The 15,479-nt window shown below is 40.8% G+C and overlaps 1 protein-coding gene across 2 annotated transcripts in view; it reads left to right on the top strand.

Moving 5' to 3' along the window:
• The window catches only part of msraa (methionine sulfoxide reductase Aa), a 39,072-nt gene extending 24,633 nt beyond the window's left edge, over window positions 1-14,439 (top strand). For both annotated transcript variants that reach the window (XM_071468151.1, XM_071468152.1), the window contains exons 4-6: window positions 2,892-2,996; window positions 4,166-4,272; window positions 12,750-14,439. In XM_071468151.1, the coding sequence (XP_071324252.1) occupies window positions 2,892-2,996; window positions 4,166-4,272; window positions 12,750-12,920 (383 nt within the window). In that variant the 3' untranslated portion in view covers window positions 12,921-14,439. The remainder of the gene's footprint in view (window positions 1-2,891; window positions 2,997-4,165; window positions 4,273-12,749) is intronic.
• Window positions 14,440-15,479: the final 1,040 nt, after the last annotated feature.

The raw sequence follows: 15,479 nt of genomic DNA, 5'->3' as shown, positions 1-15,479 counted from the left end.
TCACACTTTCTACCCTCCCCTTCAATCTGCTGCACGTTTGTTCCTTTGTTTCTAATTGTAATAAGATCAGTCTGTGGGTTCGTAGGCCCACGATTCAAGTAGAATTAAATATGTGTACATTTTTCTAACATGTTCTGAATATCCTGTGAATGGGAATCATTTAATACACATTTACCTGTCATATACATATTCTACATTCGCTTCTCACTTTAGGCTTTATCCCAAACTAGCGCGCAGATGAAAACGAGGTCTCTTTAAACACCAACTTCTCTGCTCTCACTGTCTCTAAAACAAATATTTTGTAACAGGAGTGAGATGTGAACCTGGTTTGAACTTCTGGATGTGTGTTTTTTAATTAGCATGGCGTCTTGGCGGAGAATTGAGAGAGGGTACTTGGATAAATGAAGTGCTCCTCACACCTTCACATCTTCACGAAAGACAGAAACACAAGACTGATCTGAATATTCAGTATTGGTTAAATATTTACACTCAGTTCAACGTGGGTTCAAAATGTGGTTATTAAATTTGCCTGTGTTTTCTTTTTGGAAAAAAAAATGTATAACCTGTGTTACGAGGTTTAAAAAAACACTTCATTGTCATTCTCATTTGCAGAGCTGGTGTCTGTGTCTCTCTCTCACTGTGTTGATCATTATTTGTTTTCAAAGCCATCTTCCTCCACAGTCACAGGGATTTATGCTCATTTCTACTGTTAGAGGCTGAAAAAAAACCACAACACTGGTGCACTGGCTCACAGAACATCTGGTGACGGGTTAGTCACACACATTTAAACACGGATCCGACAAAGCTGCTCCAACAATTTATTATTTGTAACAAATACGTGTTGGACATAATTCTTGCTTTTCTTTTCCTACATCTTGATCATAGAAATCTTACATAAATGCAATGCAAAACAATCCATTAGACTCTCAAACAAATCCATGAAAAATTAACCAACCTACACAGGTTGTTGCTTTGTTCAAAAAATTAAGGCTGGAGTCTTGTGATTTAATAAAAGCCATGTGCGCAGATGTTTTGCTGTTAACATCAGGAACAATCACAAACTGAAGGTTGGCATTAGATGATTCCTCAGATTCGTCCTTTCCTTATTCTGAAGTCAGTATTTTTTCCAATTTTGGCTCCTGCTTAGACAAAGTTATTTTATTTACCTATTTTGCCGAAGCTTTTATTAAGAATGGATTAAAGGACAATATGGAATGAGAAAAGTGTCACTTGACTGTCGCAGTTGGTGGAGAACAAAACAGTGCTAAAACAAAAGGCAACATTACGACATTCGTCATGAGGCCAGAAACATGGCCAACTCTGAATGACTGATAATGTTGCTCAACATCTGCTGGATGTGTCAATAGGCAGCTGTTTGCTAACATGTTATAACAACAGTAAGAATATGTCAATGTTGTGCTAAAAGCTTGTTTTTACTGCCACCAAGTAGCAAAAAAATGATATTGCTGTTATATCATGGTGATTTTCAACATATGAGTCACAATTTAAGTTGTTTTGGTAATTTTCCATGATTTGTAGTTCGGGGCATCACTGGAGCACCACGATGTTTCAAACATGCTCTGTTGTGACACATTTTACTGTTTAAAAACTGCAGCTTGTGATTCAGATATTGCACTTGGCCGTATTGGGAGTTTGATAATATTTGGATTAATTGTGCAGCCCTAATGGCTGTAAATAAACAAGTTTTAGTGAAAAGCATGGTGACATTTCTGTAAGCAAGGTATTGAAAACGTCTTGGAATCAGTAACTGAACTGATACTCAGCTGTTATATTAGTACTTCATTAATCTTTCAGATTTCTTTTCCACTTTATCTATCAATACATGATCAAACCATAGATCCCAACTATCAAAAACACAGCCAGCTGCTCATGTTACAATGGTGACATAATGAGAATGAGAAAGATAATTGTTTAGTTAAATGTACATTAAGTGGACAGAAGCTCTCTGCAGCTTTATTTTCTATCCTGGTTCCAACCACCATTTTATTTCTCATCCTGTCCAAGATGAATTTATTCCTGCAAGATGGGCCTGGTGAGGCATTAATTTAATATCGACCGCTGCTTTGTCTCTGTTCGCCAATATCTACCGTAGGAATCCATAACTCCCGATATTAAAAAAGTAATAAGACCGAGAGAGAGATAAGAGTGAAAGTAGAAGGAGAGACGGAAGGAAGATGAGGTGCAGCGTAATGGGTCATACTCATTACCAACACCAGCTGCTATCTGTCCGTTTGCAGGAGTCAACGTTTGTTAACATTTAAATTAGCCTCGGAATGATGTGAACTTTTTAAGGTTTAACTCCAATTTTCAGTGTTCAAGTGTTTTAATTTTGACTGAATTCCCAAATATTCCATAATACTGTGCTATAGTACGGTATTTTGAACTTTTGAGGAATCTTGACCTGGGGAAAATTTGTCTTTCAATCATGTTGCATTGTTGACCTTGGAAACAACATTTGACACAACAGTCGCAACTCAAGGTCCACTTACCTTCACGTTCTGGAGCTTTTGTCCATTGGAGCTGTTTAGGACTTTTCAACCTAGTAGTCTTAAAACAGAACTCAACAAACTTCTGGTGATGAAGACTGTGATAGGTCAAAGGCCTATAAGAAGTGAGTAAGTGGACCTTTAGTTGAGCCTGTTTTCAAAGAGATCACCATGAATTCCTTTATATTCATCTACAGAAATGTTTTATACTCATCTTCAAACACTGGGGCAGCACAAATCTTTTAATCATTCTTAATTTGAAGGTTAAATAGTAAAATGTTGACAAGCTGTCGATGGGTGGAACCTGATGAGATTTGATTTATAGTCTTTATTGTCTTTCCCTATTATTTAAACACGTAAACTCACAAATGTTGTATCTTGCAGGCAGGACAGGCCACACTGAGGTGGTGAGAGTTGTCTTCCAACCAGACCAGATCAGCTTCTCCAGCCTGCTCAAAGTTTTCTGGGAAAGCCACAACCCGACTCAAGGTACAGCCTCACCCACAGCCACACTCATAACTACAATAAACCCCCACAGGAGAACACAGAGTTTGTTTTTTAATGATAAACAGAATGAAAATGCACCTGAAAGAGAGACGGGTAAACCTGGAAATATATATTTGTCTGTTTGAATGGCTCCGGATTTCATTAACCTGAGTAAAAACTACATCAAGTTGCACTGGCAGCTTCACCAAAATTTTGTTGCAGCACAATAAATCATCAATATTTTACCTCATCTCATCTTTTTCTTACGACACCCTTGAGGGAAATCTTTAGAGAACGAGATGAATGTCTGTTGCTTTGCAGGCGGTGAGGCTGCAGTGCTCATTACGCACCAGAAAACAAACTCGTTGGATGGAAAAAATGTTGTTATTCTTTATCGCTAATGGGCATAACATGTTAGGTTTGGCTGAAAGGTGACAACAGAAGAAGTTTTTATGGAATTTAACACAAATTAAAGATTCAGCTTGGCAGATTCAGCTCTGATTTCTCAACTTTTATCAGCCTCAACCGCAGCTTGGGCTTAGCTGTGCTTTACACTGAATCCTAACAAACCATCTTCAGCCATCGTCTCAGCTGAGCTCCAGTTGTTCCTGTCGTGCATTAGCTTTTATTTGAGTCACATAGGTGATGGAAAATATTCTGTGGACTAAATGATTAAAAAAACCGTCGTAACTCTTTTCCCAAGTTGTGCCTCTTTCTCTGAATCAAAACAAAGATGGCAGCCTGGATAGGAAATGGAGTCCCGACTTCAAAAAGTGGTTAAAAATCTTTTTTTCATCCAGATGGTCAGAAGAGTCTTTGAAGTTTTAACAGTCAGTGTTTTTGAACAAGCTTCTGTTACTTATCTGATGAGACTGATGTGACCTAGATTTTTGCTCGTACACAAGAGGCAGAAACTAAACCGTTAGCGTGTTAATGCTGACACAGACATGATGAAATGATACGTGATGAGATGATCGGTCAAAAAAAAACAGCATTCAGTTCTGCTGAGACAGACCAGTCATATTTTTGGAAATGCTGTCAGCTGGTGTTTTCAAATGATGTGATGTTCTCTCTGCCAGGATGGAGCCACATCACGTCAGCTGAAGTCCTCAAATCTCAGTGTTCACGTTGTATTTGTGTATTTGTGTGTGTGTGTGTGTGTGTGTGTGCAGGGATGCGTCAGGGGAACGACATTGGGACGACATACCGCTCTGCCATCTACACCTACACAGAGCAGCAGCTCGAGGAAGCGCGGGCCTCCAAAGATCAATACCAGAAGGTACATATCTGTCACTCTGTTGTCGTCCATCCTCCTGTCCACCCTCCTCTTCTGTCCTTTGTGTTCAATCTGCCTCTTCCCTCCTTTTCCATCCTTTCTTCTCAACCTGACTCAATTTCCCAGCATCCCTCTCTGCTGCATGTCCGTCTCTCCTTCGGTCTGTATCATGAACAGGCAGATGAAAAGAAAAGAATAACAGATGTGTGTGTGTTCATGAAACATTCACCATATATACCCATATGCTTTTCTGAAGTGAACACACACACACACACACACACACACACACACACACACACACACACACACACACACACACACACACACACACAAAAGATGTTCACACACTCCCTCTGTCTGAACTGTCTCCTGCTGAGACTTCTGCACCACCATCCCACCAACAGGGCTTGTTGCCATGGAAACTGCAGAGGAAGAGGTTACTCTATTCTATTCTATTATTTTCTGTTCTATTCTAGTGTAGTCTGGTCTTCATTTTCCTCTCCATTTCTTCCCTGGTTCATCCCTCCTGCTTTCTCAAACCTTGTTTCTCTCAGCAGGATTCGTCTCTCAGAGTCTCATGATCTAAATCCTGGTTTTGAATTTCTTATCTTTCAGACAGGAAGAGTATAAGACAGTTGATATTACTGAAGCAAATCCTGACTAACTTCAGGAATCCTCACTTATCTTACTTCATCCTTCTTATCTTAGGTTATGAAATCCTAAATACTCAATCCAACATCAGTTATCAACTTTTATGTCTGTTACCGAGCAACCACTGCTACTTTTCTCATCTCGTCTCACTGAGGTATTTTTTGTAACCCATTCGATTTCTTATTGAAACGTACAAAAAATCTCCTTGGCACAGGACACATCACAAATAGAGAGGAAATCAGTAAATGTCCTGCAGTCAGTAAGGAAAGTGAAACTGGAGAGAGGCTGGCTTCCAGGTTTGCCACAGTAGTTGCTGTTACTGGTGTTGCACGGTGCTCAGGCTCACACTGATTACATAACTTTCCCACCATTTGGTTCATTTTTGCTCCAAAGTAGACCTCAAAATCCACCACGAACCACTTCAAGAGACACGAGCTGAAGCTTTTGGATCGGCCCTCACTGCCCCCTGACCTGAACATCTCTGAAAATCCGCGGGTGGATCTTCAACATCCTAAAAATATCTCAGAACTTGAAGCGATCTGTAGGAAGAGAGGCAGAAAAATTAACACTCTTGGCTGACAACAGAAAGCATTTCCAAGCTGTGAATTTTTGCCTTAAGTGGGGGTTACAAAGTACTGATTAGAAATGCTTTTGAGCATGGCACAATTACTGTTTAACTTTGTTATTTTTAAGTTCATGAAATAAAAAGCGTCAGTATTAGCCTGTTTTCACTGCACACAGCTGTACAGTTTATCCCTATCAGGGACAATTCTAACATCGAACTGAAAAAATCTTCAATTCATGTTGGTTAAAACCCAGAGAAAGTCCTCAGCTGGAAACGAGGAGGAGCAAAACTTACAAACAGCTCCTTTAAAAAGCCAAGTGTCCAAAATGAGAAGGAAAATTTACAGTTGATACTGTTTTATTGGGTTTTATCGGGTTTAACTGTTTCTCAGTCCACATGAGAAAATGTACTAAACTCACCACAAAAGTAAAAGTTGTTTCTGTAAACTATTGCCACATAGCTAACGTTAGCATTAGCAGCCATTTACTTACCAGTCTAGAAAAAACGTTGTGAGTTCAGCATCAAACTTCATTCCTTTACTCACCAACATCTGTCCCCAGAGGTGGAAAGCAACGCCAACGTTAACGCTTGTCTCTGTCACGTTTTTTTCTTCTACTCAAGTTAGCATGCTAACCAGCTAGCTCCAGCCTGTTTCATCACTTTCCGCTCTGAGGGCGTATTATAACCTACTGCCTTGTAAATGCAACGATGGCTGAAGCTTTTGTGAAGCGACAATCACAAAGAAACTGTGTTTGGCAGCAGCAAACTTACAAATGGCCTCTTTAATTTACAAACTTTGTACACAATGTAACGACTGGGCGGTTATGAAATGTGTTGCAGATGTTCACGCTCTCTGTGATTCTGATAAAACGCCGGAAACTTTCCTCTAGTGCCGCCATCAGGTCAATATTTCATAAACAATAAACATCAAAATCCTAACGGCCAGATTACAGTGAACGCTCCCGGGCTCGACGCTTGTTCAGCACGTTCCCGCTCCTCAGAGGATGGATGGTTTTCAATGTGGCGACACCATGATGTGCTGTATCTTTTCATCCTGCAGTCAGTCTGTGTGTGTGTGTGTGTGTGTGTGTGTGTGTGTGTGCTTTATGTACTGGTCATAGATGGACAGATGCTCACCATCTCTCTGTCTTTAAACTGTGGTTTTCATCCTGTGGACAGACGAGAGAGATTCTCCTCATCCAACCACCAACATCTAAATCTCTCTCGGTTTTGTTTCCTCTCTCATTTTTTTTTTCTCACCAGATTGCCTCCCCCACCCTCTCCCATCTGTGTGTGTGTGTGTGTGTGTGTGCGTGTGTGTGCGTGTGTGTGCGTGTGTGTGCGTGTGTGTGTGTGTGTGTGAGAGAAGTTGGCCTGTAGCAAACACGCTCCATGCCAAACCATCTGGGCCTTAAATCTGTCCTCCACAAAAATCGCTTTAGTTGCAAAACTAACACACATACACTCACACACACACACACCACACACACACACACACACACACACACACACACACCACACACACACACACACACTGTTAGGGTTTGTCTCATTATGTTTTGACTCATTTTTTATGCTCTTATCATTATATGTGGTCTGAGGTCCTCTGTATCTGAAGTTTAACACAAATATGAGCCTTTTTGTGCCAGAGAACACGAGGAAATTTCAATAATTCAGCCTTTTTTTTTTTTTTCTCTGTTGAGAGTAGATGCATCGCTTCCCTGCGTTCACCTCCACACACTGACTTTGCTCGTGCAGTCCCATCGTTAAAATATTAATGAGTTTATGCTCCCAAAAAAATCTTGGGTGGAGTCTTTCTTGTCGATGAAGCCCTTTTTTCGTAGGTGGCTTTTCTTTTCTTTGTCTCTGCCGCCGCAGTGGCTGCGGCCGCTGACGCTCAACTGGCCGCTTGTCCTTGTTCTTCCCAAACAAACTGAAAATGTAAAATTCATCACAGCGCAGAGGATTTTCCCAGGACACGCCTACATAGACACTTCCTGAATACTTATTAATATCCACGCCGATCCTCAGAGTCTTCCCGCTCTCTTGCTTTTACAGCCTCATTTCGTACATGCAAACATAAAAAATGTAGATGGAAGAGAGGTGAGAGGAAGTGAAACACAGGTGGAAGGAGAAGAAGAAGAGAAAGTTCAGGTGAGGAGAAGCGAGGAAGAGACGCAGGAAGGTGAAGAAGAGAGAAGAGTGTGGTTAATTTGGTGTCAGAGTATTGACTATGTTCGCTTCGCCGCCTGGCTTGATTGTATTGTTCACACACAGAGAGTGATTGGGGAATTTGGTGTGTGTATATGTGTGTGTTTGTGTTGCTGTGTGTGTGTAAGGTACAACAGCACTGCAGATAATTACCTTGCAGGCGGCTGGCGGTTGTCTGCAGCATGAAAGGAGCCTCCCTTTTCTTCTCCTGCCTCCTACCCATCATTAGGGTGTGCACTGCGTCTAAAATGGCAGGTGGAAGTGGTAATAGTGTGTGTGTGTGTGTGTGTGTTTGTGCATGTGTGTGCTTGTTTTATGTAATAATGTGTGCTCGCTCAGTGGGTGCAAGCATGGGTGCTGAAGCAGTGTGTGCTCATTGTTCTGGCATCTTGAAACACCTCTCTGGCCACGTTCTCTTTTCATCAACGTCCATATATCTTCTTCCTAAACACCAAACAGCTGCTTCTCTTCCCTTCTTTTCTTTTCTTTCTTTCTCTTTCTCTTTTTTGCCATCTATGAAATCCCTCTCTTGCGCTTTAAACGTGCCAGCTTCACCTTTTTTCATTCCATTTTTTTCCTCATTCCTCTCTCTGTCTCGTGGGTGCTTATCAGTGTTGTTCACGTTTCCCTGCTTTACCAGAGCAGTCAAGGTATTTGCATTCCAAATGAGCAATCTACTTCTCTGACATGCAAATTAATGGATGTGAATTATGCATTTATAGCAGGCTGCTCGCACAGCAGCAGGACCGGTCCAAACAAACGCACTGAAACACTGAAAAGGCAGGGAAGGTGGTTGAGGATGCCGTTAGACCAGTACAATAGAGAACGCAGCCATTTTGGAAATCACAGGTAGTTTTGGATTAAAGTCACTGCTCATATTCATGTCTATAGTCGTGCTTATATTCATTATCTTAAAGGGATAGTCCACCAAATTGTTTTTAGTAAAATAAAGTAGACTTTAAAGGTGGGCAAGTCGTCACTGTGAATCAGTGGAGGTTCAGGCCTCATCCATTTTAAAACAAAACATAAAAAACCTCCGTCCAGACAACCATTCTAGCTCCTTATCAGAAACAACCTCCATCCATGCTATCACACCTGAAAAACACACACATGACCATTCACGTGCACTGTAAGTGCGTGAGCCGGTGTAAACAGGAAGCTGATGATTAGTTGCACAAAATACTACGAACCAGGAGCTGCTAGCAAAGACAGTAAGGTCAGTAACGCTTGTAATTCGCATGTTCATCAGCGTTTCAGTTTTAAAACTAAAACGTAGTGGTTTGGACGTGGCTTCAGAGTTGCAGAGTTTTAGGCGTGGTTGGCTTTGCTGTGCAGAAACTGTTTGAAACATACTGAACATTCAAATTCAAAGTTGAGGAATAGATTGTGCTGCAGAAGTAGTTTACGGGGGTTTTTATGGGTTTTTTTTTCTTTCTTTAAAACTTGACTGCAGACAAGATGCGATATGGCCGCTGCAGCTTTGTCAGAGCAGAAGAACATGTTAAAGACTGAGTCACACAGAGACGTCTTCATGGCTGTTTCTTTCTGTTTTTACTTCTCAAGTGTGAACACGACTCCTGATAAAAGCTGGATCAACCAGTCCACTGTCAGAAGTTTGAGATTTCACTCACCCACAAACTTGTTTTCTCTGTTTTGACTTGCCGACATGTTTCTGTTCATCTTCACAGAAACATAACACCAACTGAATTCACATGCAGGCACAACGAAGCAGGCAGGTCCTGACCTTTGATAAACCTGTAGTTTGGTGTGTTGTGTTGAGCAGGTCCTTCATTTTCTGCTGCACAGTTTATTTGCAGAGTACAGAAAAGATTTGTTTGTGCTGGTTTTTGCTTTGCAGTACGTGTTGTTGAAACTGTTTTAATACAACGATCAGGACTGATCAGGACTCTGGTCCTGCATCTGCACTGAAAGTGACCCCCCCAAGGATTCTTATGGAGCAGTCAACAGCTCTGTGCGTCAGTTTCTGTGGGAGTCAAAACGAGTGTGATTGGCTCTCGCTTTGGATCATGGGACATTCACATGATGCAAATGTGCTGCGACACTAGGTCCCATCAACAGTGAGTCGCAGCCTGTCGCAGTAGTTTTGAGTCTGTATGTAGATGCTCCATTAGTGGATAAAACTTATCACTGTTTCCCATTTAACATGTTCGGCCTTGAAAAGTTTGGCTGCTTTTTGTTGTGTTGTTAACTTGTTTAATCATGTTCCAGTTTTTTCCTCTCTGTTGCACCTGAGACAAAACATGTTGACTTTAAAATTCAGGCGACATTCAGTGACTGCTGAACGCTGCATTTTGGCTGCAGGTCTCTAAGAAAGCACATTAGGCTCAGGAGGTAGAGTCCACTGATCAGAAGATCGGTGGTTCGATTCCCCAGCTCCTCCAGTTCTGCATGTTTAAGTGTCCTTGGACAAGATCCTGAACTCCAAATTGCCCGTGTGTGCACAGTTTGTGATCGTATGAATGTGTATGTGTGTGAATGGGTGAATGTGACTTAGAGTGTAAAGTGAAGTGTAAAGAAAAGTGTCATATAGATGCAGTCCAGTTCTCAGATCACAGCTCGGGCAAAGGGTTGAATTTAAAATATTCTTTGTTATTATTCTCTGTTTTTAAAGCACTAAATGGTTTAAATGGTAACAAACTCTCTAGACCTCTCAGGCCCTCAGGCACAAGTTTGTTTTCTGTTCAGAAGGTTAAGCAGCCTTTAATTTGAACAATCCACACGTCTGAAACAAACCTCGACAAAAACTCCAAATTGTCTTAAATCAAGGCTAAAACCTTTCGTTTTTTGGGGCTATTTATTTCTGCACTTTAATATGACTTTGTACTATTTTTATAGCAGTTCTATTTCAAGTTATTTTATCTTCTCTTTTTTGTGTTAAATGATTCTCTCTATGTTCTCTTTGTCTTTGAGAGGTGCTGTATAAATAAACCGTCTGTATGTAAAAATCCATCTTTCCAAAGTGCAGCTGCAGCAGAACAGAGAATCCTGTTCTGACTAACTGCTGCGTCGTACCTCCACCCTACTTACTCAAATTAAATTGTGGTGTCAGTACAGTCATGGTGGGAAATCTTCACAGGAACTGATGAATCAAACAGCAGGGAGCAAACACTCTGTCCATTAAAAGCTGAACTCGCCAACGTTAGATCTTTTGTCTCGTCGTCTTTTCTGCTATAAAGGCGTCACGGACCCTCTGGGTTTGTTTGCTGACATCTCCTCTAACAACTTCCGTGTGCTGACGTCAATGAAGCTAAAATGGTTTTCTAACAATTACCCCTCACTAACTGTTAGAGGCACCAATGTGTGAAATTACCCAGCAGAGCTTTAGGTCTGATTGTGTTTGTACTAAAAATAAACAGAGAACTTTTTAGTGTTTCCCCAAGAGTTCATCTGAGTCCGACTGCAAGTGCAAGTTTGTACCATTAAATTAAACCTGTCTGCAACATGATGCCATCACATGTTCTGACATATTTACTGTACTTTTATACCGCGGGTTGCATCTCTGAGTGTTTCACTCATATATACGAGGTAACTTCCTGGTTTATGAGTTGTATCTTTGTTGATTTTTGTTAATACCGTTTACTTTTTTGTTGCTGTTTGTAACATTTCTCAGCCCTGTTCTTTCTGAGATGTTACAAAGATAAAAACTTGTAGTACTGGGGGCTACATCTATATTTCAGTATGTTTCAATGACTTGTCTACGTATGCAGTAAGTTTGAATGTTCTTAGTTGCTGCAAATACACCATCCATCTCGGTGTGGAGGTCTTGTTTGAATGATTTTATAGCCTTCGTGATGTCCAAATGATTTCTGCCATAACCAGAGGTCCAATGCAGAAAACTAAACACACTTCGAGTAAAGGCTGAAAAGAGGAATTGGCATTTGAGTTTTGTCCAGGAGGAAACAGTCAAACTTAGAATATGGTAAAACAGAAAATGAAATTATAGTCCTGTCAGATAAGAAAAGAGTGAGATAGGTAAAGAGGTCACAGTCATGCTAGCAGCTCCGTGAGCTAAACATTAGCATGCTATGCTCCCAATGGCGCTCAACTAACTTGTTGAGCTTCTTAGTTTGGTGTGTTAGCATGCTAACATGATTTTCTTCAATTACTTTGGAAGCCCTAAACTCTGGTTACTATGTGTTTTCAGTTCTTTATCTCCACACAGTTCTTTGTTATTTATTTTCAAAAACTGCATCACAGAGATGTTTGAACATCCAAAAAAAAAAAGGTTTTATTTTATGACCTGCAGGACAGTCACCACACACCTCAGTGTAGTCACTTCAGGGGCTTGGGGTTTGTATCCCTCTCAGCAGCAGCTTTGCAGCTAAAAGGCAAAACATGTAAATGTCGAACTGAATTTATCTCCTCCAGCCTCCGTGACACGATCACATAAGAAGCTCTGCTGTAAACATGTCTGCACGCATGCTTTAAAAAATCACATTAACTCTCAGGAATGAAAGTTTGATAAGTGTGTGTGTCTTTTCATGCTCGCCATGTCTCTTTGTCTTTTAATTTACCCACACGCCATCTGGTTGAGTAATTTTTATCACAAGGAGGAGAGGGTGTCATCACCAACTGATTCTACTGTGAATATCTGTGTGTGTGTGTGTGCGTGTGTGTGCGTGTGTGTGCGTGTGTGTGCCACCATGCCTGGAGCTGCACACGTGCTTTGCATAAACACATTAATTCCATTTCTTCTTTTCTCCAAGATGCTAATAAGCAGTTTGCAATATGAGGCCGCGGCAAGTTTAAAGCCAAGTGACTCATGCGGTGAAATCGGTTTAATGCAGCAAACAAGGGCATTAAAAATCAGGTTGTCTGCATTTTATCTCACTTACAATCTCAAATTTAACAGCAAATCAAATAGAAACACAACATCTCAACACCATTTCCCATTATACACTCTATTCTTCTTCTGTTTTCCTCTGCATGTTTTCTTTGTTCTTACTCCAAAAACTGAATTTCACTGACATCTCTCTGTGTAGCCAGTTAATGTTTCATAAATGATGTGTGTCTTTGTTGCTGCTCCTCCCAGGTTCTAACAGAGGGAGGTTTCGGTCCGATTACAACAGAAATAGCTGAAGCCAAGCCGTTCTATTACGCTGAGGATTACCACCAGCAGTACCTGAGCAAAAACCCTGATGGATACTGTGGCCTGGGAGGGACTGGAGTCTCCTGTCCAATAGGAATCAAGACGAAGGCTTAGATATCCAACGACAGCCAAGAACCGTCTGCAGATCTGTCGAGTGAGGATGCAATGACGGAGTTATTTTTAACCTTAAAAATGCTTGGGGATGCAAAAAGCTTTGGGTTTTAAATATAATTGTATCAGGTGTTTCTACCTTTCATGATGCATTAAGGTACACCAGTGTCCAACAGCCTCACACCTGTGGACTTGCTTATGCAAATATTTCTCAGAATTGAGTCCACATGTCCCTTAAAAGCAACCGCTGAATAACAAAGTCTCTTACATGAGTACACCACTGATTTCACCTTCTGTTATTGTTGAGAAATGTGATGGTTTTAGCGCAGTTTGTGCAAGAGAAATGACACACTTCTTCAGTTTTGCAGAAGAAACTGAAATATCGATCGTAAACTACAGTTTAGAGCAGATCTGGGCTTTGTACGGCCCGGGGGCCACATCCAGCCCGCTGGCCGTCCCTGACCGGCCCACGTGAGGTCAATGGGAAATCAGTAATCAAATGTAAATAAGTGCATATCATGCACACAGCATGCACTGCTTTTATGTTGAAAGTGACTAATTTTTTCAATTTATGAAGTTGCGTACGAGCGTATGCACCTTCACAGTAACGTGTGGACAAGCAGACTATTACGAGAGATACATATGCAAATAAACATCCTCTGTGATGAAGTTTAACAAATCCAGACACAGATCCTCTCTTACTGATGATCTCCTGTCAGCTGTCCTTCACATATCCACCTCAGACATTCAGCCTGACCTCAGTGCACCTGTTCAGGCCCAACACAGACTACATTTCTCTCTGAACAAGCAAAAGGAACTGAAGAATAGCAGATGACGTAACTAGACTATAAACAGAATAGTAATAGCACTTACTTTTTTCTATAAAAATGCTGTAATGCTGATCTAAATGCTGCAAAAAATAGTTAAATAGATATGAAATATTACTATTGAATAGTGATATAATGGTTTTTTTTTTGTTTTTTACTGTGCCTACTCCAGTTCCTCATGTGGCCCCTTGAGAAAATTAATTGCCCACCCCTGGTTTAGAGGCTGATGCAGGATCAGTCCTCTTAGTTCTTTGCTATTGGTAATTATACCTGAAAATGTATTTTTACTAATTGAATTATAAGTGATGCAACACATCACATCCTTGGCAGATGTGGTACAAATTCATATGTCAGATATGTAAGAAATTGTGTATGACCTAATGCACACCTGTGAGACAGGTGCATAAAAACAGGAGAATGAAGTCTAGTGGAACAATGGTTTACACCTACACAGTCTCAGCACAAAGTTTATTTAAGAAAGCATGAAATTTAGTGACAGTGTGTTGTTATCCACATTTCACTCATTTTCATAAATGAAAAATATTTGCAGTTCCAGCAAAAGATGTTTTGATTTGCAGCAGCAGATGAAAATCATGTTTCTTTGCTCAGGTTTCTTCATAAGTGATGATTTTTTGCTTTGAAACTGATCCAGTTTGCTTTTTAAAAGTTTGTAGAGGAATAAAATATTAAAAGTTTCTGTATAGTGTCTTTTTCTGATTCTTATACCTATACACACACTATGCACTGTGCTACAGAAAAAATGGCAGTGTGGAGCTTAGCAAGAGGAAAGGTGAACTGTTCATTTAAAGGTCCCATATTATATTAAGGTAGATGTGCATGTGTTTCTGATTATAAAGCAGGTCTAGGTTCTATATTAATAATGTGAAAGTATCAAAGCCTCAGTCCACAGAGAAATGCACACAGCCTGTATTCAGAAACTGAGCCTTAAAACCAGCCGTCAGGACTTCTGGAACTTTGTGATGTCACAACAAAGAAGTCACCTCCCTCAGCCATGCCCCAAGCCCCGCCCACCTGGACCCACCATCCAACCTTACAGGATTTGGTTATAGGAGCTGGCTGAGTGTTTACCTGAAATATTATTTTTATTTGATCACTTAGAAAACAGTCAGCCAATCAGAAGAGAGGTTATGAGCCTTTTCTTCTGATTGGCTGACTGACCTGTTGTTGCTAGAGCTCCAGAGAGAAGCTTGAGAGAGGAGATGTAAAACTACACTGAGATGGTTTTTGGTTCTTACAAATATATCTTTTTATGGAGATCAACACTTCAGATAAAACACTGGAGAAGTGTGAAATATGAGACCTTTGAATAAATGTAATATCCAGAAATTGCTATGGATTCTATAAACAAAACAGTCAACTTAAAGACATGTGTTTATTAATGAAGATTAAAAAAAAATCCCTCCTGGCCACTGTAGCTATCACAGGCAGGTGCAGTGAACTGACTTTATTTGAAGATCAGGTGGAAACTGCTTCAGACAACAGGACCAGGACACGGGAATGAGAATGAGGAAGATAAACTGGTCGGATGGCACCAGTCCACAAAACAGGAATAAGGCTGGTGTAAACACTGTGGGTAGATAAGAGAATAGGAAACAGGTAAGCAGGTAGGTGTGGGGAGTCAGGTGATTGGGAATGCTGGGAAAACAGTGGTTACTGCAGGGCAAGTGGAACCAGGTGACTGAAACAGGTGGGGGAGCCGGAGGGCATTTGGTGG

This window comes from Trachinotus anak, unplaced genomic scaffold (genome assembly GCF_046630095.1).
Source record: "Trachinotus anak isolate AG129_WGS33_773 ecotype Australia unplaced genomic scaffold, CSIRO_AGI_Tana_v1 ptg000031l, whole genome shotgun sequence".
Classification (NCBI taxonomy): domain Eukaryota; kingdom Metazoa; phylum Chordata; class Actinopteri; order Carangiformes; family Carangidae; genus Trachinotus; species Trachinotus anak.
The sequence above is the reverse complement of the archived record's forward strand: the minus strand, read 5'-3'. Positions and strand labels throughout refer to the sequence as shown.